Below are 26,740 nucleotides of genomic sequence, written 5' to 3' on the forward strand. Positions count from 1 at the left end.
TCTCGTGGGAGGCCGATGGGCCGCCGCTCACGTAGCAGTGCGCGCGCGCTCATGGCTGTGTAAAGCGCGGGTGAGCGAGTGACCACACTTGTGAATGCTATGCTGATGCAAGCGGTCCACGTCAGTTGCGCCCTGGGTTCCGTGATCGAGGGAGGGCGGGAGGGAGGCCCCCTAATAAATGCAAAATCTGCCGCCTCGTAATGCGCCGCATTAGTTATCGACTTTGCTTCGATCTATCGTGCCTTACGACGACTATTAAGATCGGTATTAACGGAACGTTATTAACAAAGGCAAAGTGAGACGCGCCCGTCGTAAAATTTCACTTGCAAATGGCCGACCTGCGGGACTCACAGGCTGCTGAAACGTGCGCTTTATTTCCCTTCCCTTCGTCGTACGTTCATTTGCGGCGATATAAAATATGAGGCGCCGTTCGTCGGCGTTTCTTGTGTGATCTATAAGCAAAAGTCGCCGATTCTTATAAAGGAGCATTGTGAAGAATGATCTCTCACTGACGCACGCGTGTAGCATGATTTGGAGTATCCTAGGTCGGTGCCAGTTCCTTCTCTCTTTCCCGTCTTTCATATTGTCTAGACAAAGGGATCCTCTCTAATCCGTCTAAGGAGAACATCGGCACGTTAGCGGACGAAAATTTCGTCTTGTTAATATTGCGACATGTAGTTCGACGTTTATGGTCGTCGCCGGCTTTGTCTCTTGCGCTCGATTATACCTCTTCTTTTCACAGATCAATTACGCTGTTGTTTGGTGCCGTCCGACATCGTAGATTTTCCGGTCGCCCTTTTACTGCTACGTGATCATTGACAATGGCATTTTTGTCGAAAAAAGGACGAGACGCCGTTATTTGTTTTCGTCGCGTTGGTGGGCCGATCGGACTTTGTCAAGTAAACGCGTTGGAACGTGCAGCGCGCAGGTGGAATCACGATGTGAAAGCGATCACCTCCGATCGTCCGGAGGGCGGTAACGGTGAAGAGGGCCATAACATGACCGATCATTAACGATCTTACGGTCGTACCCTCGTAATACCTTCTTTAATTACAAAATTGCCGTGGCCGCGTGTACACATCGATCGGATACTCGGCGCGTCAACCCGGTTGCGCGGCAACGTAATTCGATGAAAGTTCATTTTTGTCACGATCCCGCTTCCTCCAGCACGTCCTCCTCTCCTCTTCTTCTTCTTCTTATCTTTGAGCGAAGTGTACGCGCCGAGCGCTTCGCGTGCATACGCCGGTTTCTCCGGCGCGTTTAGCGACCGTTGACCTACGTCGACGTGGCGAACAAACTATTTTCTACACGTAAGAAAAAGTTGCACAGTAAGAGAGAGAGAGAGAGACCTGTGAGAATTTGAGCGTTCGCATCATGAATACGAGCGCTGTGTGTCGGCAGAAACAAAATTCGAGTAATCGTTTCCAAGAGGGACTCGCTCTTCCAAATTGTTTCGCCGATGTAGAACTGCTAATGTCGAAAATATTTGCAGGCTCGTTATTTTCAAACGCATGTAATATGGAAAAAAGAATTAGTTCCCACAGCTAAAAACTAGCTCCCACAGATAAAAATTAACTGTCCATAAGATATAACTGATATTTTAGTTTAGTTAATTTAATTTTAGTTAATTTAGATTTAATTTAGTTTAGTTGAATTAATTTAGATTTCGTTAATTTTGCCCATTCTTTTTGTCCATTTATCTAGTTTTTAGCTGTGAGAGCTGAAAACTAGGTGTGGTAACTAAATTTCAATTCTATTATATAGACAGCTAATTTTTTTTCTTTTTCGTGTACGTAACAATATTAATAAATCGTCAGTCATTTTTTCAAAAGTTAAGTAATAATAATATTAACTTTATCGGCTGACAAAGTTCAGTAACTGAAGATAAAATACATTATTACATATATTGAAATAAATTTACAAAGAAACTTCAGTAATATATTGTTGCATCGATTGACAAATTTCGCAACTTGATGCCGCATAAAAGTTTTCTTGAAGCAAAAAGAAAGCAAGCGTTTCGATATTATTCGAGTGCCTCAAGATACCGTAGAATATTCGCTTCTCAGCGAGACGCCCGCAGGCGCCATCGACACCCCATTGCGAGCGCGCCGACAAAGGGCAAAATAGCGAAACGGGGTCGAGCAACGGGGGCGGCGAGGGGCGACGGGAAGGACGGAGGTAGTTAGGTAGACAGAGAGAGCGAAGTCGTAGGGTAGATCGTAAAACGACAGGAAACGATAAACTGGAACGTCCTATCGATGGCTCGCTCTCCGGGAACCAGTAGCGTGCCGGCTCATCGCCAGGTACGTCGACGAGGTAGAACTCGGGCAAAAAGTGGAATCCACTCACGAGACGCGAGCTAGTAAGTAGCCTTATGTAGGCTGACTCAGGAAGATACCTGGAAAGCACAGCGGCGGTAAAAACGATGATCGCGCGTTCGCCAGGCATCGCCTGTCTGCTGCTGCAGTTTGCGCAGCGTCGAAGGGAGGCTAAGGGATAAAGAGAGAGAGAGAGAGAGAGAGAGAGGAGCCGGCTTCGCACCGCGGCGGTACACCTTCGACGATGCGTCCGGATGCGAAAAAGTGGTAGACGATGCAACGGGGTGAAACCCCGTGTCCCGATCGCGTCCTCGAGATTCCACGCGGAAACGATCGGCCCGAACATTTACGAATAATGGCGGAGATCGGCCGTTTTCTCAGTCTAAGATGTTGCTCCCCTGATGGTGGTCGTGTAAGCCTCCTCCGATCGGCCGAGCGAATCGAGCGCACCTCTGATACTCAGGTCGCGAATAATTACGCGGAGCTAATACGCGGCGATGTTACAGAGCGCTTCGCGATTCTCTCGTCACGTTCGGCCGTTCGAAGGACACACGGGGATCGTGGCGTAATCGCGGACCGGACGTATAGATCTCGATAGCGGGCGAGTCATCGTGGTACGGCAAATGTTTCTGATCTCGTACGATCTCGAAATGGACTCACCGACTCTCCGCTTGGATTTTGTAACTAACGTAATCTTTAATTCTCGGCAATTGTAAAATTACTTCCCGCGAGGTACTCCGTTTCGGTTATTTACTCTTCCGGCTGTTATTTTTTAATTTTTCTCTGCTGTGCAAAAAACGGAGAAATTTATCGTATTGCATTTATTTGTCGTACGAAAGTGGACAATTCCACTTGGGTTATCGTTAATTTGCAGTTTAATTCTCGACGATTACAAAATTGCGTCCCGCAAAAAATGTCACGTCTATTTATTTATTCTTCCGGACCACAGAAGACGATTATGAAATGATTAAATTGTATTATCCGCTTATCGCGAAAGCCTTTTTGCGAGTAATAACGATCTCTGCGTTATATTTCTGAATCAGTGCGCGACGCGCGAAATACCTCGCGCGATCGAATCGCGGTCAAGTGCCTCCGCGCGAGCGTGTTTCGCCGCGGAACTCTGCCTTCGCGTTGCTTCCTTTTCATTCGCGGGTATCGACGTTAGAATAGCGACCCGGACTCGCCGTTGCCCTTCGTCTCTGTCGCGCGGGATCACCGGCGGCGCATTCGATCTCCGTCAGGAAGCGCGGACGGAGAGAAGAGCAAGCAGAGCGAGCACGTCGCTCGGCTAGCCGGCTGGTCGACCGACGCAGTCGAAGGCCACGCTGGTAGAAGAAGAAGACTTACACGCGCGTGATTGAACGTAGGTCCGCGATTTACATCGCAATCGTAGTCGTAATCATCGTGAGGAGGTGTACACGTCGGAGTAGGGAGTAAAGTCCCGTGCACAACCGCCGAGCGATAAGCGACCGGCGATGTTGCCCGGCTCGTTTGCGAGCCGTTTTCGCTTTCCTTTACGTTGTCGTTCATTAAAGTTGACGACGACCGGCCTTTGATACATTGGCCTCGAAAGATCTTCGCCGAAAGGCGAGATACCTCGCTTCTCGAAGCAAATCTTTTCGTTTGAGGAATTACGCTGCTCGCAGCTATTAGGGAATCGCTTCTCCGAACACCGGTGTCGTTTAATAGATATTCGAAAGTATCGGACATGCTTCTCTTACCATCTGATTCTCGACAGAAATATTTCTATTTTGACTGCTTTTCTTACAGTTGCTTTGAGCTGTACAAATATTTGATACAACCGTTTCGAGTCTTTGTGATCCCTTAATTTTTTTCCTAGCAACTTTCTAGGAAATTAGTCTCACGAATTGCGAAAGGAATGCACGAAGTTCCTTGACACCGGTCTTTGTAACGATGTGAAGTGATAAAACTCACGAAACGAGGTATCGACGTATGAAGAGGAACCAATGATCGAACAATATCCTAACATGGTTGAGCCGCGATTAATTAGCGAGATCATTTATAATAATCGCGTTACTTACAGGCTGGAACTGTCAGACGCGTCATCTATTCGATTCCCGCGTGGCTCTTATCGTCGTCAGATCCGCTCGCTGATGTGCACGCGGCATAAACGTGAGCGTGCGCGCGCGCGTACACGAGGCCCATGCGAGGTTCATACGTACGAGATCGTTAGGCAGGGTGGAACAACGACGAGTGGACGAGGAAGACGGGTATCTACCGACGATTTAGCGCGCCTTTGCATCTCTCCACGCTACAACCCCGGCTCGTCCCGTGTATCATTCCTCGTCCGCGTGTCTCTCCCCCTTCGCTCTCTCTCTTTCTCTCCCGCTGATACCCGCTACGTCCGCAGCCATCCGTCTTTCCTCCCCCTCGTCGCGTTTGTGTAATTCCCGACGAAGGGCCGTATCTCCGTTCCAAGATTTTTGACGGGCACGCCGGTGCAGGAAGTGGGCGCGGTGGAAAAATCTACCGCGCCCTCTCCCGCCGGTGATTATCGTCGGTGTCCGTTAATTTCTTTCGTTTGTCGCTCGTCGACGAGGCTTTCTCTCCCTCTCTGTCTTTCTCTCTCTCTCTCTCTCTCTCTCTATCGTATCTCCGCTTTGGTCGGAACGTTCGCTCGCCGCTCTAGTCATTTGCGGTGTACGAAGTTGAATTGTGCTCCTTGGACGTGTTCGTTTATAAATCGACCGCGAAGTGAAATCGCTCAAAACGATCAGCAAGAATTAATCACCCGATATCCTACATGCAATATCCCACGAATCGGCACGCTAATTTTAATCAGCGCCTTTCTCGTTCCTTGCCTTCCTGTCCATCCCGAGCGCGCTTCGTACAATCGAACGAAGAATTAACCGTCCTTCCGATCGGCCGCTAATGACAGGGAGAGTACGATCGCGTTATTCGCTTTATGACGTCGGCCTTACGCAGGTGTTCGCCCGTAACTATTGTTTTCCCCGGCCATTAGAGCATAAAAGTACTTACTACGCGCGCTTACGTTCCTCCTCCCACCGATCGCGCGCATCGCCGCACCGAACTGCTGCACCGGCTAATTGAACGCGTCGAATGCCGTGACGGCCACCGGTGACCGCAACTGTGACACTACCGGGTCTCTTAAAGTCACTTTTGAAGTATATTTTGAAATATAGTATAAGTAACACTAATAATACGTATAATTTGTACATTATAATTAAATCAAAATTTGCATGTAAAAAATCGGTTGTACGGTCAGTGAAGAAGGACCATTGATGAAATGAATTAAAAAATAAATACTTGACCCGGAATTATATTTTCATTTATTGTGTTATATTTATTTATTCATAATATATTTATTTGCAATAATTACAATATTATTTATTCGATTTATATTTACTCACGGTATTTTTGATAATTAAATCATCGATTAAACTTTTGTAGTGAAAGTCACTGAAAATCCACGTGTTAACGGGTGATGACCGATTGCTTCGAAGAAGCGTCGTGCTCGACCTCGTCGTCCTCGACGACGACTCGCTTTTGTCGGTGCAATCGCTGCGTACCAAGACGCGTTAATTTCCGCGCGCATTAGAGCCGGAAGCGCGTACTCTCCCGCCTCGCTCTGCCTCGTCTCTTCGCCTTGCCTATTTGTTGGGAGCACTTCGTACCGAAGCATTCGGTCCCCTCAGAGTACTTCGCTTACGCGCGTACCAAACGGCGGAACCGTTCGAGCCATTAAAGCGCGATTCTACCGCATAGCCGGCCGGATTCCGCGCGCCGCGTAAAAGCCGCCTCCGGCCATTACGGGAGGACGTGGTACACTCGCGTCGCGATCCAGTCGAGCATTTTTGTCGCTCTAATGATATTAAGTAAATTACGCCCGCGGCTTCGCTCCTTTCTGCGGACAAAGCACTGCGCACGCGGCGATTTTAACGCTCGTGAACTAATCGCAATCTCGCAATTAGAGTGGATACGCCGCGGTGAAAGCGTCTATTTCAAGGAAGAGTACGAAATGATACAGTTCTCTCTGCGCTTAATGAAAATACCAATTTCTCGTCCTCTACCGTAGAAAATTAGTAATGACATAGAAATATTGTGAAATATTAAGAATACTATTCATTCCAGTAAAGTATCGCTAATTTGTCATATTTTATTGATGAAAACATGTGAAATACTTTGCGTTTGATCGAAAATTATTATTATGTTTGTTGCTTCTATGTCGGCCATCAATCTCTCGCGCTGGAAAGCGAGCTTCCAGCACTCCCGCGCGAAGAATTTAAATTTAAATCTGGAATTTCACCTCGACGGAGACCGCACGAACGATGTGTGGCTAATCTGAAATTGTGCCGCCTTTAGTAACGGCGTGTAATCACAACGTCGTAGGACGTCGTTTTAGATCGTTGGCATTATACGGTACGTATCGTGTGACCTGTGACACGACGGCCCGGTGGTCACGTACGTTTTCGCGATACAGAGTGCAAAACTGCATGTAATTCACGGTTATGTAGACACAATTATGAGGACACACGTTCGCGAATGAAGAAAACTAAAATGGACGGTTGATTACTAAAGCTTTCTTTTGTTTTTCTCATAGAAAGTCAATGGCAGAAGGATTATAATACTTTTACCTCGATGAAAGTTAGAATGTACCTGGTATCCAACAGAAAAATTTATCTCCTGAAAATTACTGGAAAAGAAACAAATTCCGTCAGATATGAATGCGTAGCAAAACTTGTCGAGAAAAAAAACCTTTGTTACAATCTTTTTTTCACCAACAATATATATATTGCTACATTCAATCAATATTTACTTAATCCAAGTGAAAATTCGCTAAAATATATCTGCTAATAGCAAAATAATATATTTTAAAATCAATTAAAGGCAAATTTTGGATATGTGCGTTGTGAAATACATTCAGGAAAGAAAGTGCCGTAATCATTTTTCCACTGACTGCATTCGTTTCTCATGTATATACTGGGGAAAAAACGAAACGTCCCCTTGATTCGCGATAGAACGCGAAGACAGTGCGTTATTTCGACTCGTTCGCAATCTCTTCTCTCTTTCAGTTCGCGAGTCCGAATGGAGCGCGTGTTTGTATGTACGATCCGACATTACACGTGGATGCACGTCATTATTCGCTTCTGCTTTGTGCGCGAGCCGCCCTCTCGGTTTGCTACGTGTGGCATAGCGAATGTGTTTTCGCTATGCCGCGATAGGGCCTCTTGACGCCCTCGCGAGTACACGCAGCAATTTGCGCGTGCGATACTCGCGACTTACGTTTGCGTCTACCTATCTATTTGCACGTTTTCCGTGTTGCGCGCGCGAGTAGGATGATGTAGAAGCGAAAATTGCGCGAGGAATCCCTTTAATTGCCGTGGCTTACCTCATCTCTAAGGATCTCTCTATCTTACAAACAACGATTGCATTTGTTTCTCCCCGGATTCTCATTGACGAATGTTCAATGGACAATTTAGCGTGTTAGAGGAGCTCTTGTTGAACAATTCTGTTTAATTGAAGTATTTGCACTTCAAGGTCCCATATTTAAGCGAACGTTACGTCTCCGAAGAAATCGGTGAAATTGACGAATCATACGTTCATTGAGTTTTCGCGGGTATTTTTATTAGCGCGTCACACCGCAATCACATGACGATTAATTATAGGTAAAATTAACAGCAAACAGAGCAGGCTTTCATCGAATAAGATGCCATACTGAGCAATAATTGTTTAGTATTTGTGATTATAATTATAATACAGTTGACGTTGTGAAAATTATTATAATTTCAGTGAGGTTAACTTCCTTCTTTTCCCCTCGGTGCGTATTGTCTCGTTCTCAGGAAAAAAAAAATAGCATATCAGCGCGCGGTTAATTGGGCACTCCGATCGGCGCAGGGTCACAATGTAATCTCGTCGCGAGCCTTTTTCGTGCTCGATCCGCGACAGGAATTATCGCGCGTTTCACCCACTTTCGCGGCGAATTGTCCGCCTCTGCCCGCGGAAGAGAAAGAGAGAGGGGAAATCGCTGTCATTATCGACGAGCCGTGGATGCATTAGGCGCGGGCTGGCACGCCGTCACTTCTCGCGGCATCGCGCGAGCCACTTTCCATCAGAGCCTAGGCGCTCATTTGCCTCTCCGCGGCATCGTCGAATTTGTGATCCGACGACGGACGCGGTGTGTAATCGAGCCAGCGCGCGCCGTCGAGCGCCATTAGATCCGCAGTCGTACAGTCGCGGCAATTACAAAATCAGGCGTGTACACGTCGTTGCGGAGGCCCCGCGCGAACGAAATTCATTTCCGGGGGGAAGCGCGCAGCGGCGAGGTCGACGCGCGCCAGCAAGCGAAAGGGCCGATGTCCATTTCCTTGACCATCGAGAGATTTCAAGGTCCGAAGTTTTTCCAAGCTCGATTGTAAATTTCCTTCTCTGATTAATGAAGTGTTAATTAGTTTGTGTAACATTGAGTGTTTCGTCTCGTAACACGTTCACAAGTCTTGAGGAGAAAATGGAAACATTGATCTTCTTTCTTTCAAGATAGAGACGTATGTATTATCGCGCGATTACATATCAATACTGCGTATAAACACTACATATTGTCGACTATATCGTCGTCTGTTGTTAATAACATGCGTTTCATCATTCACGCTTCCGTTTAAGTAATCCTTACACGTTATCTCGGGTATCTAAAATTCCTTCTCTCTTTCTCCCTCGAGATAGACACAGTGACGAAGGCTAAAGCGGCTCGCTCGATATGTATGAGCTCGCGGTATCATGGTGTAATGGTGTTAGAAGCGCATTGACACAAATTGTCGCGTCCGTTCTCGGTTATACGGTTGTTATATCGGAGTGAGCGCGCGCGTCGCGGTGTGAAGGCACATGTGTGCACATCGCGGCTTTTATGTATCCGCGCCCCTATAATAATGAAACTTCTAATAATAACCGAGCTGGCCAGTCGCTCAATTATCTACGACATTGAGAGCGAAGGGCGGTTCTATCAAACGTTCCGAGGTGCGGCCTGCAAGGTCCGCTTTTTTTTTTTTTATGAATGTTTCAATCAGCGCTCTTCTCTGACCGGCTTTGTTATTTCTCACTCTGCGAGCAAGCGTAAGAAAAATTATCCGTTATAATTAACGAGCTATTTTTTCGTCGCACCCACGGAAAAAAAAGTTTGGTCGAATTTAGATATTTTTGGTTCTTATGGCCCAAATTCAGTTCTTATAACCAGAAATTCTGTTTCCCCCAACCGAAACGCGTTTGGTTCGTTCATTGTCAATTCAACTCAACCTTTCTTTTCCGTGCACGTCGTTGATTTCCGTGCGCTCAGAAATTATTTTAATAATTACGGTAAATTCTCTTACAACGACACATGGATAGCTGTAACAAATCCCGAGACACGATGGAACCGAAAACGCACAGAATTGCATCGCTGTGTATCTTTCGTTTGCTTTATCGTGCTTGGATTTATTTCCAGCTCGGGCGATGCTGCGAACGCCGGGAGAGAAGAACGTCTTAATCTTTCGGGCACCTTTCCCTCGTGAAGTGTCATTAAGCGGGTCTCTCGTTCGACGGTTGCCGATATTAACGACCGCTGTAACCATTTACCGCGCATACCGATATTCCCGATGCGCGAGAGAAGATTTCCTCCCACAACAATCAGCTTTCGCGACTGTCGTGACCGAACGCGACCGTCTCCCTGATTACCCGGCCGACCGGGAGAGAGTCTCTCTCGCCCCGTGCGCGGAGCGTCGCGGGAGGAAGAGGGTATCTTTCGACGAGAAGGAGCTCGCGGAAAGAGAAACCGCAGAGACAAAGCGTGATCCGCCTCTCTCGAAGCGGAGGAGGAGACGAAAGAAGATTAGCGGACAGCTCTGAGCGGTGCCATCTTTCTCTCGTCCGCGCTCTTTTTTCCTTCTTGCTTTTTCTTTTCTTTTTTCAAGCGCCTTTTTTCTCCTCCGTCCCGGTCTCGTCGTCCGTCATCTTATTGTTTCAGTAGGAGGAGGGTAGACCGTCGCTAATAGAATCCGCGGTCTTTTATTTACTCGGTCCCCCGCAACCCTTTGTTTGCTTCTCACCAATTTCGGTCGCTCCTTTCCTTCGTCTCCTTGTCTTTTTCTCGCTCTCTCCTTTCCTTCGTTTCTATCTGTCGTTCCTCCCCTACTCTCTCTTTCTCTCTCGTCAGCTTCTCGCCAAGCCTCTTATCAACGGGATCCTCGCAACGTACAATCCTCCACTTTCCGATCGTGACTGCGTCCTGATTGCAGCGACCGCGGCGAATGAAACTTCTCCTCTCGCGCAACTGTCTCAGGACTCGATCTGAGCGCCGTTTATCGCTCGTCACTGCCAGACTGCTATGATCGGATTCGCGTGTAGTCGTCTCGTTTTCGACACTACTACAATCGGAGTAATTTTGAACGATCTGTAATTCACGATGGGATTCGAGGCGGAATGGTAAGGAGTCTTTCATGAACCTAGATTACATTTATCGTACTACAACACATAAAATTAGAAATAAAAATTCAGCTTGAATTTAGCCGTTAATGACAGATCGTCTAAAGCAGGCCTGAAGGAGCGAGAAAGAGAAGCCGATTGTCAATTTCCTCAGTTCGTTTTCGCCGATCGCGTACTGATTGTCCTCCACGTTCATTAATTGTCACCTCAGACGAAGTCCGACGGAAGCGTTTTTTTTTTCGAAGCTGCGTCCATCGCACCCGTCATGAGCGGAAAAGAACGACGGCGATCACCAATGGCTGGAGTTAAGCTCGTTGACATCGTACTCGTGAGGTCAACCCGGCAGACTTCGATTCCCACCGACCTTACTTTCGTGTGTGTGTGTGTGTGTGTATACTTAAGCGCGCGTCTCGAGTTTATGCATCAACTGACTTGTATGTGCATCGCTGCTACGAGGTCGGGTGTCGAGGTCGAATGGTGGGTAGTTTCGCCGATATTACGCTGGTTATTTGCGTATTATTTCGGCGCGTTTCCATGCCTTCGTCGGCTTTTGGCAACCGCTTAAGTCAAACGTAGCTATTTTAATCGGTGGCGCTTGTCTATTTAAGGCCGTGCTGACGTCTCGGAGCAACGCGAGAAAAAGTGAATCGCTACATCCATATGATCCGTTAGGAATTATTGGAATTCATTAACGATTGTAATTGCGGCTATTTAGACGTAATCAACAGTTAATCAGATGGAATTCTCTGACGATATGTATCTTTATAATTTCGAGGCACGATTTTTCTCGAAGATATACTTCATATGTCCCATCAATTGTGTTGTGTGCATTATTTATCGCAAGCCGAGTCGCAGGAAAAGGATCGATTTACGATCGATCATTAGGTCAACGATGAATATTGATCGCGATCCTCAATGACGGGATAATCCCGCGGAACATGATTTGTGAAAAAGTTGGTAACATCAATACAGCGCGACGGACGGCATTAATATTTATGCGCGTCTGTTTAGCGCTGCATAAAAGCTCGCGGTATTGCGAGAGACGGATATGCAAAGTCCCCGCGAGGTGAGTAAGATAGTACAGTTACATGTGCACAGCCGCGTGACGCTTACACAAGCCGGCATATTTATTCGCTGCGGCGGCATCCGCGGTATTTCTGCGCGCGCGCTCTAACCGATGATATAAATCCACTTTTGATAAAAATCACGCTGTAATCTCCGAGACGTAGCATTCTCCCACGCCGAAGGGTGTGGAGTTCACCTCGGATTGCCCCGGTAGCCAAACATATAGCTCTCAAGGCGATTGAGAAATCACATTAAATGAAGTTTCATTGAATACTTCTATAGCTTGAATCAAATGTAAAAGTAGATAGTCAAGATATCGCATTTGCATGGATACGCTTATCGAAGATCGAGATCGGACACACCGAGATAAAGTATTTCTTATTTCAAGTATCTGGATTAAGTTCATTTTTTAAAACGCTATATTTTCATTGGCTGGAACTGCAAAACCGTTTACTTGACATTTTCTCGAACGAAGATTTAATTTTTCCAAAGTCGGGAAGGCCAACTTTGCGAAGGCGTTGACACAAACATCTGAAAAAGCGATCTTCCGATTGTATTAAATAGCGCAGAACTCCGTGTTAGATTGGCAAGAGTGTCATCTAAACGCTAGATGATTTCAAGCTCCGTTGTCGACTCGCTTTCACGAGACGTTTCCCCGCGACGTGATCGGCCGTCGACGTGAAGCCGGACGTGGAGGATTCTGGGAACTCCGTAGGAAAACGAGTCCCAGCTTGATCCACATCGACAGGTACGCGGCAGACCTCCGGTATCCGTCCGTGGTCGACCCGGGGGAGTTTTACATCGGCGTAAACGCGAATAAGCGGCTTCACCGCGCGCAATCTCGTCGCTGCGGTTTCGCGCTGCGCGCCGTTTTCCGCCAAAGCGTGACCGAAGCGCGTTCTTAACGGATGTTCGTACTCGATTTTCGAAACAAGTGGTTGCTCGGCGCGAAAATTAAGGCAGTGCGAGAGGCACTCATCGTTAACTCCGCCCGTTGATCGCACTGTCGCGGACAATTCTGCGCGCTGTCGGAGAGCGGACCAATGATCGTTTCTTCGCTCTTCGCTCGTTCAAGTGATAAAATTTCAATTTCTCCTGTAAAAAGGAATTTTCTTTCCCGCGTTGAACGAATAAAAAAATTAATAAATATTCGAATATCTTTTCAAAGCCGCATCGATCGGCCGATAGCAAAAAAATCCAGAAATTTACGCAAGCTCTCAGAGAGAGAGAGAGAGAAGCTCGGGGAATTTTCAGATCTTGAAATGTTGGCGTATTCTGAGACTTGCACAGTTCCGAAAGCTGCAGAAACGAACATTGCTCCTTCTCCCCGCAAGGTACAGAATTTTAAACTCTGTGACGTGTTAAAAAAGAAAGATATCCAATACAACCGCCGTAGATGCGATATGAGTCGAACACCCGATACATTGTACTTCTTACGAAAGTAACGAGATACCGGTCGCAATAAAATGAAATTGCACGCGGGACTCATCGGCGTGTAAGCGCGCGCGCGCGCTCGCACACCGGGGATGGTAACTCGCATCGCCATTGCATCTCGATTATTATGATCGCGAACAGTTTCTCCGTGCGTTATTCTCGACGCGAGGCGAGCCACACCTGAGCGACCTTGGCGAGATCAACGATCGACGATCGGGATGCGAGCGCCCGCGCGCGCGTTACGATAGCGATCCATTCTCCGCGCGGAGAGTCGAACATCCGACAATCAGACGGAGACTGGCGGTGGGCCCCCTCACGTGCGTTCGTAAGTGGCTTGCAAATGGCTTCTTCGGGCGTCCCGATAATCCACCTCCTCCACCTCCGGGCACGTTCACAGTCCGAATTACCGCGGCGAATCTGTACCGCTAATTCCGATCGTTTATCACCGCGAAACGCGCGCGAGCAAATTGCAAAGTGCAAATTTTATCTCGCGAAATTTCCATCCGTTCCTCCGCCGAGCGTTTCACTTCTCGCTAATTGAAAATCCCGCCGTTCTTTACGATCCTATCGGCACGACGTGTAACGGACAATATATTGCAAATTATAGCTTCCTTATAAAGTATCGCGCTTTTATGGATAATTATCGGCTATCGAGCGGCCTTAAAACGCGCTTGTCGTCGTTATTGTATATTTGCTTCTCAAAATTGTGAGATCTCGAATGCCGCGCGGTGGCGACTGTGGCTCGCTTTGGGGAAAGTTCTCTCCCTCGGATTTCGCAGCTGGAAAACTCGTTTCGAAATTTTCATGTTTACAGTATCATCTATTTTCCTCTCTCTCTCTCTCTCTCTCTCATGCGTATTCTCGTGCGCTCCTCGACTCCATTAACGCAGACAATTCCCCCTCGAATTCCGGAGGCGCTTCTCTTAAGAGGAGTGTATACTTTCCAACGCGATCGTCTCGGCGCAGGAGCGCAGAAGAACTTAGGACCCTTACGCGCGTCACGAGACGGAAAAAAAAAGAAGGGACGCTGTAGAAAAATACTCCGACGACCTGTTTGCCGGCTCGCATCTAGCAGACGGAAATATCATTGCCACGCTCCGGTAAAAAAAGGGAGTCGCTTTTTCTACATGTTGAAGAGATACGCAGAGTAGGAGGAGGCTAGTAGAGGGAAAAGGGAAGGGGCACGACAGACACATGGCGCTATGCAAACGCCACCGCGTCGTAAACCGTAGGCGATACGATTCGAGCACGTCCTGCTCGCCGAGAGTAGGTCCTTTTCTACTCCCCGCTCCCTTATCCACCTTCTCCCCCGTCTTTTTCTCCGTTCTACACTTTTTTTCTCTATCGCGCTGTTTAGCGCTTAACCCTTTCGCACGACGAGCCATCTGGCCGCCAAGCGTGCTCCCCTCCTCTTCGAGCGACGTCGCGGCTGCGTTAGTTTTGGGTGCCGTAAGCGTCATTCTATCTTTACTGTTTATTACATGCCAAAGGAAGATAGAATGACGCTTACGGCACCCAAAACGAACGCAGCTCTGGATGGTGAAATCCGTGTCGGTCTGCGCGTTGGAAGTCGGGATTAGAATTCGAAATTCGTATCGCGCTCAACGTATAGCGACAGGAGAAATAGAATAGTCGGGAAATGTGGCAAATTTGACCGGCGTCATCTCGACACGAGGACTCGATGGCGCCGATGGTGCTCCAACGCGACCGCTCGCGTTTCTTCTTGAAACACGACCGTTCGACGATTCACAATGGTAACACCTTGCAGTTTTAGGCTTTTGTGCGTCTCCCAAATCCCATTATTCATCCGTCCCGTTGCGAAGCGGTCGGGAATATCTTTCGTCGGGTGCGCAGGTGATCGGTGTCGTCGTCCTCTTGAGGGCCGCGTCGCGTTGCGTTGCCGGAAAAAGGATCGCGTTCCCGAAGAGGTAGGCGAAGTGTCGGCACTTTTTGCCAGTGAATACCCACACGTGGCCGACAGACGCGGCGCGATCTCGTTGCCAAGACCGAAGCCGACCGATCGTCGAATCGTCGACCTAATTGGAGGACCCGCTCCAAGTTCCTTCTCCGAGCGTGCGTCTTCCGATGGACCCAGATCCCCCCGCGATTTTTCGATAATTACACCCGCCCGTCGAATCTCCGGATCGATCGAATTCCTCGACGCCTCGCGTTGTCCGACGAGTCTCGACTCGGTGGCTCGATAAACGGGTCGCTTGGCGCTCTCAACGCTCTAAGTTACACGCCTTTCGGGAAATATTGCGCGAACATAGTGCACTTTCGTCGACCGGCCGTGGAACTGGCACTCGAGAATCGACGAATCCTGACCCGTGACAATGTACGTTCCAACGCGTCATCGTCAACGCATGAGAACAGTACAAGATATATAATTCGTGTTTTGTATAATTCAGCCAAAAAATTCTGAGACACGAGAGAGATCTTTCAACTTCGTTCAATTCGTATCAATTTGGTTATTTTTCTGTTCAACGAGTAAATATCACTTTAGAATGAAATCGACGATCACCAATTTGAAATAACGAAGTGTCTCGGTGAAAGAATGATGACTGCACTCCCGCACTCTCGTTTGTTCAGAGAGATACAGTGAATCCTTGCGACGATACTTTTCTCACACTTGCTGCGCGCGCGACAGTATATTTGTTGAGCCTCGCATTACGTTCTCAGGACGTTAAACTTAACGACGTATCATGGGACCATTACCTTATCAATGAGCCACCCTTGAAGCGCGAGGGAGTACAAAAATAAACCGTCGCCCTCCGTCGTGAGAACCTACTCACCTTTTTCCATGCACTCTTTCTCCTCTTTCTTTCCTCCGTTCTTTCTACGCTTTCTTATTCCCCTCTATATTCGATAGCTTCGTTAAAAGCGCGCTTGCGATGCACATGGCACCGGTCGTCGTCGTCAACAAAGCGACGACTGACAAAAACAGGCTGTCTGTCTTGTACGTTGGAGAGCGTAGCGTCACACGAGAGCTTAGTGTCACTTGTAAATTCAAATATTCATGAAGTTTATTATTGCTGCTGCACATCGCGATGGTTTATTACACTTTATAACAGCCGCGCGCGAATTTTTCGTATCAAGGGTACAGTTTAGTCATCCTCGGGAGTCGAAAATATTCAGGACGCCCGCCGACGAGAAACGGACATGTTTTTCGCCGGTCGCGATTTGCGTCCGTCGTGGCGAGTAACGACGTTCCTCCACCTCCGGTATATACACGTACGCACGTCCGTGCACGTGCATGCATTCTGCATTGCAGCTGCATATATCGAGCGCGACCGCGATCACCTACGGCGTTACCGCAGGTCGCGTGTTAAAAAGTTCGCCTCCTTCTTGTGCGCGTCGTTTCTTTCAGAACGCGCTCGCTGTCGCAACCGTCGTCGGCGCTTGGGCTCGCGTTTTACGATCGTCGACCACACGAGCCGTCGAGTGTTATGTTTCAAAAGCCACAAGGAGCACAGCGACACGTTATTGTTGCACTCCTCTCATGGGAACACGTCTCGGTCAGTTCCCTTTATTCGGATTCTCGGACCCGATATCCATTTTTTCCAAATACATTTCTCGTATCGTATCACTTATAACAGGCGATATCGTGACACTTAAGCCTGAAGTGGATGAAATTCTTCGCCACTTCGATCTCTCACGAATCAACACCGCGATGTCATGCTCGACGGAGCGGATGAGAAAGAGCCAAATGGCTGACTTGTAATTCTAAAACAATGCTTATACCTTCTTCAAATCTCTCCTTAAATTATCTTCTTTACCTTTTTTTATATTATACAACAGTTTGTCATCGATCATAAACAGAACGGTTTTTTGGTTTAAGATTCCGTACGCAACGACAATCATTGTGCGTTACTGAGACAAAGACTTAAAGTGTAAAATGTTATCTTGAATCGATGAGTCAGTCATTCTGTTGAGGCTCAAATTTATCCGAGAGAAGTTCACGGTACCGTTTCGGCGAGTTCAACACGGCGCACGCAGTGCGCCAACGCGCGTGTTCCCTCCCGAAGGCACGACCGTTCGGAGAGTCAGAGAATGTACATGTTCTCCTAATACTTTATTTATACGACGTTCGATATATATATATACGACCGGCACGATCGACAACTTCCTACTCTTGGATTCTTATCGCCCCATTAATTGATCGCGTTCGTTGACCCTTAATTATTCGTATCGCCGTTGACCTTCCACCGTGTCCCGCGCGTTCGCCAGAGGCTCCCACATCTTCGCCGGCAGACGGCATCGGTTTTCTGTCGGCGACGCTGCTGGCTTTAATGGATGCTAATTCGACGACGGTATTAACGGTGGCGTTTCTTAATTAGCGAGTCGCGTCGGAGTGATCCCGGACTAATTACACGCTTCTAGACCGAGAAAGAAGAAGAAAGAGAGAACGAGAGAGAATGCTTCTTCCTATTGCGTGGTGTCCGTTGGTATCCGCTTTTTCGGTCTCGGTAGTCGGTTTCCTGAACTCTCTCCCTGATCCTCCCTGGAACGCGCGAGGACACGGCCGACCGGCGCGTACCGCGCCTGAAGTTTTTCGGCGAGAAGGGGGGGAGGGTCGAGCACGGGAGAGGGGCCCCTCCGAATCCATTAACATTCGGCGCGGCAAATTACAAGCCGAGACACTAATGGCACGGGTGGCTGGGCGGTCCACCGAGCATTGATGGTGGGTGGTGATGCTGGTGGCTGACTGGTGATCTCGGTGCCGAAGCTGTATCCTCCTCCTGTCTCCGTCCGCAGCCTCCTCGCGTAGCGAAGTCGACTTCCAGATGAGTTTTCGTGATATATACCGCGTCACTAGCGACGGAGGCTTCCTCCTCGGAGAAGAACTTCGTTCATTCCGAGCTCCATCCTTTCGTCCTTGGCTGTGACGATTTAAATTCTAACGATACGTCATCCTGATGAAATACTAAACGTCACTCCCTCGAGCCGTGATTCTTCCGGCCGGACTTTTTCAAGACCCTCGAGGAACTTTGGCTTTTCGTTCGGACTGCACGTTTAACGCTAAACGAGCAGGTTGGAATATGGACCATCGACCGGATGTTTCGGTTGCAAGAAAGCACTCTTTGCCTTGGGCAAAAATTGATTTAGCCCATATCCCGAGAAAGATGCGGCCTGGACACCTCCACCGTCGCGTACGAAGGCTCGCATAAGTTTTTTTCTCGCGGGCGCGCGATCACGTACGCGGCGACATTGAGTGATCGATCATTCGCCGCCGAAAAATCGCTCGCGCTCTTCGCCTACATAAAACGATCGCCGAGCCGACGCCGAGCGCGGCGCGGCACGTCCGCTTTTCGAGGAGTGCAATCGCTCGTGTTCGTCCGTCCGTCCGCGAGGCGGCTGGAAAAAGCGATCTCTCGCCGCTCGCAAAAACGAACGATCCGGTCCGGCCGAGTCGTTAATACGACCGACGAAGCGTGTTGCCCGCCTAAGAGCCACCAATAACAGCTGTCTTTACTCCTTTCCCTCTCTCGTCCTCTCTCTCCCTCCCCCTTCCGTCTTTTCTCCGCTCCCTGAGGATTCTCGTACCTCTTCGTCCTCTCCTCCGTGGTCTTGCCTTCCTCTGCTCTCTTTTGCGCCTCCGCCTCGTTCGCCGAAGTAATTCGAACTCGTGCCGAGAGAATTTACCGCGGCCGAATGCCTTCACCTTCGAAGTGGTCGGTTCCGGTCCCAAATCCGACGGTCACCGGCGGCCCGATAATAAGCGATCCTTATATTTCCTTCCACGTCGCCGCTCGATGCTTGCCGATTATCCTATTACATAATTACCGTTCATATTTCTCAATACACGGAGAGATCGGCCGACCGACCAACCTTACGAAAAGGTGATTTAGTGTATCCGGAGCGAGATGACTGCTCGTTACGCAAGGGAGATACGTTTCTGGCGTATGCTTTGAGTCGTATGTTCGTAAAAGATCTGCCTTCTCCGTCTCTTTTGCGAGTCAAGTGGTGGGTTCGCATGGGTGAGTTTTAATTGCCGCGTGAGCGCGGAGGATTAAATAGGGTGTGTTTACTTAGCGCCGCGAATGACGGAGTACATGTGTCGCAACGAACGACGATCAGCTGCGCGCCAAATCTGAGCTATGGAAACATCGGCTCGATCCTCGTTCGTTGGTAGCAATTATCCTCTTACGCGATGACGGGGCTCGCGTTTCTCGACATCCGGAAATCATCCATCTCGGCGAAAGGAAAGTATGACGCGCCGGTACACTTTTGGCGAGGTTGATTTCTCGCAGAATCTGCCGTGTTTAACGTGCAAGCGCGTAGCAATATAGTCTCGCGCGTAAGAAATCGATCTTATATCGATCTAAGATCAACGCCCTTAGCGGAATGACTGACTTATTCAAGACAATATTTCATTCCCTCGATCTTTGTCTTTAAGTAACTCACAATGATCGTCTTGGGTCTTAAACTAAAAAGCCTGTTTATGATCGATGACAAATCGTCGTATAATAAGAAAAGGTAAACAAATGATAATTTAGATAAAGATTATAGCGTAAAACATTGTTTTAAAATGACAAGTCAATTATTCAGCTGAGGCCCTAAGTCTCGCCCTCCCTCTCTCTATTATTTTCACACCTACGCACATAAAATGTAACATAATATCTATAATGGTATATTTATAAGTACAATATATCACTCATTGTACAGATCTCTCGCGATTCGGAAGTATTTGGAACTATTTTATCCCCCTTTTTTTGAAAGCGCAAGCTGCACGAATAATTCGCATTTTCAATCTACGTCGCTTTGTTGATCGTCACCACAATTGCCGAGTACGATTTCGCGCGAGTGTCGCCCGTGGAATTTGCCGTTCGAGAATTTATCGTGCTGTTCTCGATGCGCGATCAACCGGTGGAGGAGGAGTAAAAGGAGAAGGAGGAGAAGACCCCTTCTCCCCCGGATCCTCGATTCGACGAGATGCTCGAGCTCGTTTTGCTCACGCTTCGCTTTCCGTTCCGTCTGGGACTGCCGGGTTATTACCGGCTAAGTGGACGATTCGTAATGACACCGGAGGCTGCCATTTTAGTGCTAAGTGCCGCGCATTATCGGCGGGGGATGACGGTAGTCGGCTTTATATTTTTTCTCCCTCCCTCTCTTCTCTCGCCCTCATCTCTCCCACCCTCGTTCTCCTTTTCTTTTTCGCGCGACCGCATGGTGTTTTAGAGGAAAAAGATGCGGAGACATTTCGTCAGAAACATCTCATGCGTCGATATGTACACGGTATATTTCTGTCGAATACGTACTCGCGAAACGCAAAATTTCAGTACACGTCTGAGCAGCTTTCGACCACATTCGGATTTGACGTTGTCGGATGTTAACAACGACAGATTCTACTTTCGACGCGATCTCGCAGCTCGGTCACAGCGTTCGTTAATTTATCGTGTGAACAAATTAAGAACTTCATTCGCGGACTAGGAAGAGACCACGGAAATTGGCATGGAGCCAGCAGCGACTTTGCACTCCCACGTTCTCGATCGTACAATGTGCGAGCATCTCGATATAATTTTTATTACGTGGGACAATAGGCAGGGGAATATCGACGTAAGGCACTCGCGGCTTCCGTTCGCGTCGGGTGCGTCGAAATTTTCCGACAGAACGTTCGCGTTCTTTTTCACCCTGGCGGCAAAATAAATATTTTTTCGACCATGGATTAGAGTGAAAATTAGCGTGCTTGATGACTCTATTTGCTGACCACCGCTAACCAAACTCCATATTTTGCTCCTCCAATTAGGATGCACCCCAATGAGTCCCATATTATGAGAATACACCGACGAAATATGATGTACATATATTCTGGACGTTTTCTACGGGTTTGAGTTATTACTTAGCGTCGTTAGAGGGTTGTCTAGTCAGCCCGAAAAACTAGAGTGCCTAGTAAAACATGTGATAATTAATAGACGCATTCCCATAAATTACAAAAGCCAACGCAGATGGCATGTGTGAGAAAAACGAATAGAGACAGTACGAGATGCATCTTTCATCAATATCTATCGTCCCTTTCAACAAAATGATACATTCGCGATAGTTTAATGTGACATAAGAAATTGATTTCCCCAATTCGAGCAAATCGAGAGAGTCGTTTATATTAATAACCTCGAGAGAAGTGCACGGAGGAAACATTAATTATACTTTGCGGTATCGATTTTCTCCTAAGGCGGAATATACGGTCGATGGTGAAAAAACTGCAACATTACTATTCTGATAAACTTCAAATCACATCAGATATCCGATAGATAAATTTATATATGTGTATATTCTGAGAATTATTAAAAAATAAATTTTCTTATCGAAAATTTGCAGGACTCATTAAATAAAAATGTTGCCGAAATATAAAACTATACAGTAAAAAATATTTTGTACCTATGTTAAAATCAGTCCTTGTTAAAATTTTTGTGTTAAATTTGCAACATACCCGTATGTTAATTTATATTGTATGTTAATAAAATATTGTATTTATGTTATCTCAATATATATTTTTTGTTAAATCGACATTCAAAATATTTAAGTGTTAAAATAACATTTATAATTTTAAAAATATTACATTTTATATTTCAGTACTGATTAACATATAGATATGGATATATTTGTGTTACTTTTCAACATATTCATTTTTTGTTAAATTAACGCAAAAATTTGCGTGGATCGTTTAGGACATGCTAAATATATTAGATTTGACATAAATTTTTTATTGTGTCAGTGGCAGAAATATCGCATCCTTTGAATCGCTCGATGAACATACATTCTCGTATCCAATTTCCGCTATTTAATAAGAAAATTTATCATTCAAAGAATGATGAAAAATCACAAATTCTCTTAATGGACACGAAATGTTATGAAATTTATTGAAAAAAGTATTGTAATCATTCTGTTATTAACTGTATATTCATTGAAACGCACGTGTTTCTCTTTTTCATCGCTCATCACAGTGTGCATCTTTGCGCGCGCGCGCGCGCGTGCGACGCACACCCCGTCGCATCCTCGTCGCGGATGGTAAATCGCGCCCGCCATAGACAGCGGCGTTTAAACGACCGCGTAATTGATGACCGTCGCAATTAGCGAGCGCCTGGCCGCTCGGCTCGCGGAGCGTTTTCGCGCGTGATCGCGAACGTGCGAAAGTGCGAGCGTGCGCGCGCTTGCTCTGCCGATCGCGATTCCACAATCTCATCGTGGAATCGCTCGCGCTGGTTCGGACTCGCGTTCGCTAACTTGCGAGTCGTGTAACGTGGCCGGTTGCGAAACGGAAACGGGCGGACTTTTAGAGCGTCGGATTAATAAAACGCGGCGAGAGCGACGTAGAGGCCGGCGATTTGCATAACACGACTCCATTCGGGCGCGCTGTGAAACTGGCCGTTCGTACGTACATACGTACGTACGTACGTTTATCTACTCGCGAGATAGGGCTGCACTTATCTGGGCATTTGCAAGATTATCTGGGACCGGGATGTACGCGTACGTTGTAACATTCGTCGATAATTACAATCTCGTTCGCGCGACGGTCGCAGATCGGCTTATCACCGGTACGGTATATCGGTAGCGCGATACAGCGTTAACGTCGTGTTCTCGCACGCTCTCCGCACTTTTTCTTTAACTCGCGTAGCTGCCAGCGACACTGGTGCGTACAGAAAAAAATTGCGCGTATTGCATGTATCATACGCGAGAGCGTAATCGCGATAATATCGCGCGATACATCCTTATGCGTTTCGCGCCATTCGGACACTATTGACGCGATCTGGTTACAAATGAAATTGCCTTCTATCTGCACGAGAGACCTATGACACGTCTCAATTTCGCAGCAGTCACGTCACATCTGTCATCCGGTCTTATCTATTTTGATATTTCGCACCGACGGTGAAACTCGCGATTTAAATCGCCTGTGAACGAGCGCACTGCAAATTTATTCGGCAAGGCAGAAATCACACCGGCACTGATCCGACGGTGCACGCGATGCGCCAACGCGACCGTTCGAAAACCGAGAGAAGCAGATCCGATATATCACTCGTGAAAGCGCATCGACGTTTGTCTCCGAGCGTACTGGCTGCTTCGCGGCACCGCGGTGGTCTCGTTACACCCCTGCGTCGTTCGACGGCGAATGTATTCGCGAATAGAAGTCAATAAATCCGAATGGCGCGACGCCCGCTTCTCCGCGCGTTTACCGGCAGCCAAGAAGAAACTCACTGCCGGCCAAGTAATGGCCGTGGAATCGTCGCTTCCGTTTATAGAAATACCGGCTCTCTGTACGACTGCGCTCGCGCACACACATACACGATGGAAAGCGACGAAAGAAGTCGAGTAGAGGTTCGCGAGCTGCAGCTGCAGTTTTGCACTCGCCGGAAGAAAATCCGTTCCGGAATACCGTCGTCCGCTAATGTCGACGATTCGATCTGCATCGGCGAAACCGACGCTTTTTATTTCTGAAATTCTCAAGTCCGCGATCTGTCACGATTTTTGTAGCAAATCCGCGTTTGTTTGACGCAATTTGTGCCCCAAATATTAGCGCAAATTAAGATCGAAGGAGAGTTCCAGTCTGGGCGAGAGATGCACCGTGATTTTACAATGTAAAATATTAAGAGTTTTTAAACGTTCGTTTCGATTACCGGGCGATTTATTGACTTAAAAGACGAATCATTTTGCAAATAATTGTCTGCAAGGTGGCAGAAAGTTTAGGCGGATAACGATGGCAGGTACTTTGTTTGGGCATGGCATGGCAATTTTTGTTATTATTAACGATAGAAAAATGACGGAAAATCCGACAGATTTTCGCAAACCCTTAATAAGATCGACGAGAACCCGCGCGCTGTTGTTTACGCGTAAAATAACTCGACGTTTTGCCTTCCGCGATTTAGAGCAGCGTAATTTGTCCCGTGCCGTAAGAAGATAACGAGAGTCCCGTGGTCGTCGCAAGTATGCGTGCCGCGTGAGATCGCTATAAAGCGCGCGAGGTCGAGAAAAATCTTTACGGCCGTAGTAAGGAGAGACGCAGGTTACCTTAAGGGTACTAGTTCCCCTTCGTCGTTTCGCATATCGATGGGGCTCCTTCGCAAAAGCGAGCGGCGGTCGATCGCGGCTTTTGCAATATGAGGTCTCCGTCTGGCGATCATTAGGGCCCGTTAGAACGTCCCTTTGTTTTGCAAGAGCCGACAGAGCGCGGCGATAGAATTTCCTTATTGGGGTAGCGCGCGATCGTCGACCTCGTCGTCGGAAACGGTATTCGCGCGTCTCCGATGGCCCGTCTTTGCTCCCAATCGTCCCGATCGAGACCTTTGCTTCCAACGATAACGACCCAACGCGAGCGTGCGAACAATCGTTGGCGTTCCGATAAAGCCGAGAGAGAATCATTCTCCGATCCGAGGCGACGCTGCGAATGGATTTCGCGCGCGGTGGCGAAGAGGAGAGACGGACTTTGTTCGCGTTCTGGAAGGACGTGCGATGTTCTTTCTTCCTCTCGAGCCGCACTTCACGCGAACGGACCTCGAATTTCGCGGGGATTATGAGAGACGCGGCACGAGGTTTTAGGTACTTACACTCCGTGAATCTAATGATACGTGTAACGGTGGCGGCCACAAAGGGCGGTCCCCTCCCAGCTTCCTTGGTCTTTCTGGGCCTTTCGTGGAATCCTTAACCGCAACGCGAGAGATCGTGCCTTTTCGCGAGAACGCATTATAGCTCCCCACGAAACCGCCCACTGGGGTCGATCGAGATGCCTCTCTCCTCCTTCTCCCCTCTTCTGTTCATTTGTTTTCGGATTTCGAGGAGCGAGGCGTAACATTACTAATGAATAGAAGCAAGGGAACTGGTTAGAAATGCTCCTCGAAGTCGTTAAAATAGACGGCTTATACAAAATTTACTTCTCCGACAATATACGGTTCATTCGTTGAAGCAAAATTCAATGTGATATTTAAATTCGATATTACGATTTTTATTGAGAATTGGAGGAGCCGCCAATAGATAATTGGTAGCAACTTATTACTCTTAACGAGCATTACAATTTCATATACGAAACAGTTTTTTTCATATGTTAAAAATATGTCAGTTCATGGTATATGTTTAAAATTTAAATGCTGCGAAAAGCATCGAGAGATAAATTCGGAAAAATTTATTTTATATATATTTTATCGAAACTCGTCGCAAAATTGCATTGCGCGAATGCAATCTTTGATTTAATCGATCCATCCGTTCGGAGTCAGTTCGCAGCCATCGTTAGTCAAACGTCAAGGGTCAAGTTCATGGATTCACGGGTAGACGTAACTCTGTTTCAGCTGCACGTCGAAATACGTGGGAGAGTACTGCCAGCACTTGAACCCGTGCTATACGGGCTCACGCTGCCAAAACGGCGGCTCCTGCAGGGTGCGCGAGAGCATCGGGGGTGGCACACCGTCGTTCGCGTGCTCTTGCCCCGTAGGATTCACCGCCAGCCTCTGCGAAATTCCCATCGACAACGCCTGCGATTCCTCGCCCTGCCTCAACGGAGCGACATGCAATCTCAAGTCATTACACGAATACGTCTGCACGTGCAGCACAGGCTACACAGGTCAGTAAACGATTCATTGTTTCGAACGGCGCCTTTTTTTTATCTCGCTCGCGCGCGCTCTTACGACTTCCCGGCTGAAAGTAAACACTTAAAATAACGTCACCGGCACGTAAAACGGGCTAATTAAAGCCGAACCGCAATTAGCTATGCTAAATAATTTCTGCTATAATTATAATGAAAAAAGTTCAAAATTACTTATTGTATTTATGTATTTATATTTTATAATTATGTATATTTAGATTCGAATAAAGTATTTCTCAGTTGAGAGAAATTTTTTCTTTTCTTTACTTTTGAAATCTTATTCTGCGGAGGGCTGAACCGTTCGTTATAAGTCAATATGTTTTTAAGTTAATTAATAAGCGACTACGTCGATGAATTGATCAATACCGGCACATTGAGAGGTGTTAACGGGAAAACTATGCGGATCTTTAGAGGTGAAATTACGTAAGTCGATATTAAGTCCGACGTTGAATAGGTCGCGTGTTAGTCATCGGGTACTTAAATATGCTTATCGATTCGCGTGGGTTGAATAGCAAGGTTAATAGATGGACGGGACGATAACGTGTTGCAATTAACCAGTTCGCATTGTGGCGCGCGTCGTAAAGAAAGACGTCGAGACCGAGCTATTTAACTGTTAATTCGCGTTCTCAAACTGCTTAGATGCTCGCGCACGTGCGCGCACGTGTGTGCACGCGATATCCTGCTATTCGCGATTTACCGTCGATTCTCGAAACATCCGAATTTTATTGGTAAAAATTAATCGCGGTTGCGTTTTTTTCCCCTCCTCCCCGGATAACTTTTTTATGCAAATACGCATATCGCAATGATCACGGAAGTCGACACCGAAGTACGATTGTATCTTTTACGAGTCGGGTTAAGGCACCAGCACGTGCTGGTATGTCCGGCGAATAAATCTAGAAACGAGAGATGGGCTTCCGAAAGAAAAGCA

The 26,740-nt window shown here is 47.4% G+C and overlaps 1 protein-coding gene across 1 annotated transcript in view; it reads left to right on the forward strand.

The window, feature by feature from the left end:
• Positions 1 to 26,740, forward strand: part of LOC106748527 (neurogenic locus Notch protein) — a 256,282-nt gene that overhangs the window by 70,885 nt on the left and 158,657 nt on the right. The window contains exon 3 of the mRNA XM_014627172.1: positions 25,520 to 25,791. Coding sequence (XP_014482658.1) covers positions 25,520 to 25,791 — 272 coding nt within the window. The remainder of the gene's footprint in view (positions 1 to 25,519; positions 25,792 to 26,740) is intronic.

Source organism: Dinoponera quadriceps, unplaced genomic scaffold (genome assembly GCF_001313825.1).
Source record: "Dinoponera quadriceps isolate SergipeBrazil2010 unplaced genomic scaffold, ASM131382v1 scaffold2872, whole genome shotgun sequence".
Classification (NCBI taxonomy): domain Eukaryota; kingdom Metazoa; phylum Arthropoda; class Insecta; order Hymenoptera; family Formicidae; genus Dinoponera; species Dinoponera quadriceps.